This window comes from Myotis brandtii, unplaced genomic scaffold (genome assembly GCF_000412655.1).
Source record: "Myotis brandtii unplaced genomic scaffold, ASM41265v1 scaffold592, whole genome shotgun sequence".
Lineage (NCBI taxonomy): Eukaryota > Metazoa > Chordata > Mammalia > Chiroptera > Vespertilionidae > Myotis > Myotis brandtii.
In genome coordinates, this window is record NW_005370232.1 from 656,409 (window position 1) to 657,564 (window position 1,156).

Below are 1,156 nucleotides of genomic sequence, written 5' to 3' on the forward strand. Positions count from 1 at the left end.
GTCCCGTCGTGTCCCCGCCAAACGACAGGACCTCCACCCGGATCACCCCGGCGGGCGCCTTTCTGCCCCACCCTATTTACGCACTCACCCCCACTCCTCCCTGTCCTAGCGCCAGCTAAGATTTCCTGCGCTTTCCTTTGGAGCTTTCTCCCTCGCAGTCCCTACTGCAAAGGGTTAATATGCCGGTGGCTGGAGCCCAAGGAGAACCCCTTGGTGCTAGCCATCGCCCCAGCACCCAGACTCCCCTCTGTCTTGAGTTTCATCACCAACAAACTGCCCAAAACTGCAAATGGCCAGGCCAGAATTTCTCAACCCATGTCCCCTGTCATGGAGCAAAAGCAGTTCCTATCACCGCTCCTTGTCCCCTTGGAGATTTTAAAGGAGGCCACCACCACCAGATGACAATCTCAACACACACACACACACACACACACACACACACACACACGCTTGTAAATTAACTAGGCTACACAGGCTCATTAGATATCACACAGGTTTAGAAATTGACCAAAATTGTAGCAATGTTCCTCTTATCTTGAGCAAAATAGCAGCTGAAGTGAGGTGTTTCAAAACACGGTATTTTTTAAAAATCAACACTTGGGTATAAATTGCCACATAAGAAAAGTTCTACTGATACTGTAGTACAATTAATATTAAGAGGACTATTAGATGGCACAGTGTCAAGAGAATAGATCAGTTACACTGTTAGATATAACTTAGTAAAATTTCTTCATTGACCACGGGCAATCACCATGTGTTCGTTACTATAATCTGTATTTACAGATGAGAAAACTGGAGCTTTTGGAGCTTAAGAACTCGGTTTTATTTAAGGAGGGGCAGTAAAACACAACTGCCCGATTCCAGAGCCTGGGCCTGAGTCACCCTGGCGCTGTGCCCCCCTAAAGCAAAGCATTGCTCTCCTCATGGAGCGGCCCACCCACAGGCCTGCCACAGGCCTGTCATTGCCAGGGACGGGCATTGTATTTACTGCTCCAAGTGAAGTGGCAGCCTGATGCTACAGGCACTCTGTCTCGCCTGTTTTCTGTCTGCAGTAGAATGAGGTTTGATATTAAAACGGGGTTTTTCATCTCCCTCCTGGGAGAGTAAACCGTCCTCAGAATGTGAAGTCATCCAGAAGACCCAGTGCTGACGACTG

At 48.5% G+C, this 1,156-nt stretch overlaps 1 protein-coding gene across 1 annotated transcript in view; it reads right to left on the minus strand.

Moving 5' to 3' along the window:
- MBOAT1 (membrane bound O-acyltransferase domain containing 1) overlaps positions 1–224 on the minus strand; it is a 101,861-nt gene extending 101,637 nt beyond the window's left edge. The window contains exon 1 of the mRNA XM_014550298.1: positions 166–224. Within this exon, the coding sequence (XP_014405784.1) occupies positions 166–224 (59 nt within the window). The remainder of the gene's footprint in view (positions 1–165) is intronic.
- Between the last annotated feature and the right edge of the window lie 932 nt (positions 225–1,156).